We start from the raw sequence: 1,932 nt of genomic DNA, 5'->3' as shown, positions 1-1,932 counted from the left end.
CAAAAAAGAAATTCGATTTTTTTAAAGTTTCACACTGGTAAGGTCCCTTAACGTGTTTCTCAGAATTGTTTATAAAAAGTGAAGTATGTATGTACATATTCAATAACAACTTATAAAATTTTCGTTATTCACAATTGAAATCGTTAAGTATAATTTAAAAATGAAAGACTAATTATACAAAATTATATGAATGTAACTTACGCGGTATTGAATGCTTGACGAAGTTCTTTCGAACCCAAGGGATCCCTATTGGCAAAGAATTCGGGAACGTGGGATCTTATAGTGAAAAAGTTTTCTATGGTGCTCTTCGCAGCTTCCATGCTATAATAATTACTGTGCAGGAACATAATCAAATGCAAATCGGTGAGTTTCGGCAAATGTTGCTGCTTCTCGCACCATTCTCTCAGCAGCTCGATATCGGACATCTTTATCTTTGGATTCTTCTTCAATTCCTCTTCCAAGGAATATGGATACGGCAAGGGGAGCATTTTCTTAGTGGCCATGCTGGACTTACACCACTAATAACTGTGAGCACTGTAAACAAATAAATAAAAGAACAATTCCCGTTCGATGTCAAATACACAGAATACTTGTCGCGTCTCGGTATCTTCGAATCGTTAAGGATTTTCGAACTTTGATCACTGAATGACTATAATCGTGTCATTAATTTCACCGATACACATATAAGAATATCGTCGAATCATTAAACGTGGAAATAATCAACGTCTCGGTGAAGAAGGATTTTTAAGAGTCTCACCGGCCGATCGAAAGTCTCGAGGAAGACTGAAAGAAACACTGAACACGTTGATTTCTAATTCATATTGCGAATTAATCAGACTCGAGCCGGCAGGCGTGCAACAACACCGATGCGAATTATCATCAGACCGGACAGAGAGAACGTGCGCGTTTCCGAGTGGCACATTTTTTCGCTGTTGGTGTGGATGGTCTCAGAAGAACAACAGGATAATTACCATAGCCAGTAAAGCACATCATGTATGCACTAAACGTTTCGTTTCGTTTCGTCCGTAGTACTGTGCAAGAAATTGCCACACCGCACGAGTCGAAGTGGCCTCGAATCATCGATATCGCTACATATAATGTTAATTAATTTGCACGATGGTATGTCTGAGGGGAATTATGAAAGCCGGAATGGAAGCGGAAAAGGCATTCACCGCGCTACCGCGAAGGAATTGACGACGCTTTCTAATTTAATCATTTTCTGATCTAGTTCCTTCATGTTCCGCTTTGGATGCTCTCACCGGACATTCTGGTCATGCGATGCTTTCGAAACAACACGTACGGAATACTTCGGTACCATCGGAAAGCTCAGTTATTAAATGTAAAACATTAAAAATGAAAAATAACAAAAATTCAGAAAGGTCAAGATTAACCGATCAAGATTTATCATCAATTTTAAAAATTGCATCAGCTCAATATATTCAACCAAATCTTGATGACTTGCTTTGTGAAAAACGATGTCAAATATTTTCTAAAAAGATTAAACCGTGATTTTGTTTATTTCTTAGTATAACTTTTATTTTTGTCTTTTATAAAAAATATAAAATATTTACAGTTTAAGTTTAAAAAATGACATGAAATACAAGACGACTATGTATGTATAATATACAATATATTGAGCTTGACATTAAGTCTAACAAATACATAATATAATCATTCTAAAAATCGTATATTATTAGTTTTTTGAACATTGAAAACATGCGGCCCTCAACTTAATACAAAGTAGATTATGTGACTCGTAATATCATATGAGTGTGACATACCTGACATTAAGATAATTTCAATATTAGCTGAATATTAATATATGTAATATATAGAATTAGAATTGAAGAACAATGAAAATACATACGTTTGTTTGGATTCAAACAGGATTAAATAAATCATCTTGTGCTGTAGGTAGTTATTAAATTTAAA

At 34.8% G+C, this 1,932-nt stretch overlaps 2 protein-coding genes across 2 annotated transcripts in view; one reads left to right on the top strand and one right to left on the bottom strand.

Moving 5' to 3' along the window:
- LOC108629999 (uncharacterized) overlaps nucleotides 1-906 on the bottom strand; it is a 7,366-nt gene extending 6,460 nt beyond the window's left edge. The window contains exon 1 of the mRNA XM_026817753.1: nucleotides 202-906. Within this exon, the coding sequence (XP_026673554.1) occupies nucleotides 202-503 (302 nt within the window). The 5' untranslated portion in view covers nucleotides 504-906. The remainder of the gene's footprint in view (nucleotides 1-201) is intronic.
- A 65-nt stretch (nucleotides 907-971) lies between these two features.
- LOC108629998 (uncharacterized) lies at nucleotides 972-1,509 on the top strand. The gene is made up of 2 exons (XM_026817752.1): nucleotides 972-1,119; nucleotides 1,229-1,509. The coding sequence occupies exons 1-2, from the start codon at nucleotides 1,098-1,100 to the stop codon at nucleotides 1,507-1,509; spliced, it is 303 nt and encodes a 100-aa protein (XP_026673553.1). The 5' UTR covers nucleotides 972-1,097.
- The last annotated feature ends 423 nt before the right edge of the window (nucleotides 1,510-1,932 follow it).

Source organism: Ceratina calcarata, unplaced genomic scaffold (assembly GCF_001652005.2).
Source record: "Ceratina calcarata isolate Rehan_Ccalc_2016 unplaced genomic scaffold, ASM165200v1 scaffold61, whole genome shotgun sequence".
Lineage (NCBI taxonomy): Eukaryota > Metazoa > Arthropoda > Insecta > Hymenoptera > Apidae > Ceratina > Ceratina calcarata.
Note: the sequence above shows the minus strand (reverse complement) of the source record. Positions and strands in the feature narration are given on the sequence as shown.

Bases quoted from the DNA above. Each gene is read 5' to 3' on its own strand.
- LOC108629998 (XM_026817752.1), top strand. From the start codon at position 1,098: ATGTTAATTAATTTGCACGATG. The intron at 1,120-1,228 runs GTATGTCTGAGG...TTTCTGATCTAG, and splicing joins GTTAATTAATTTGCACGATG to TTCCTTCATGTTCCGCTTTG.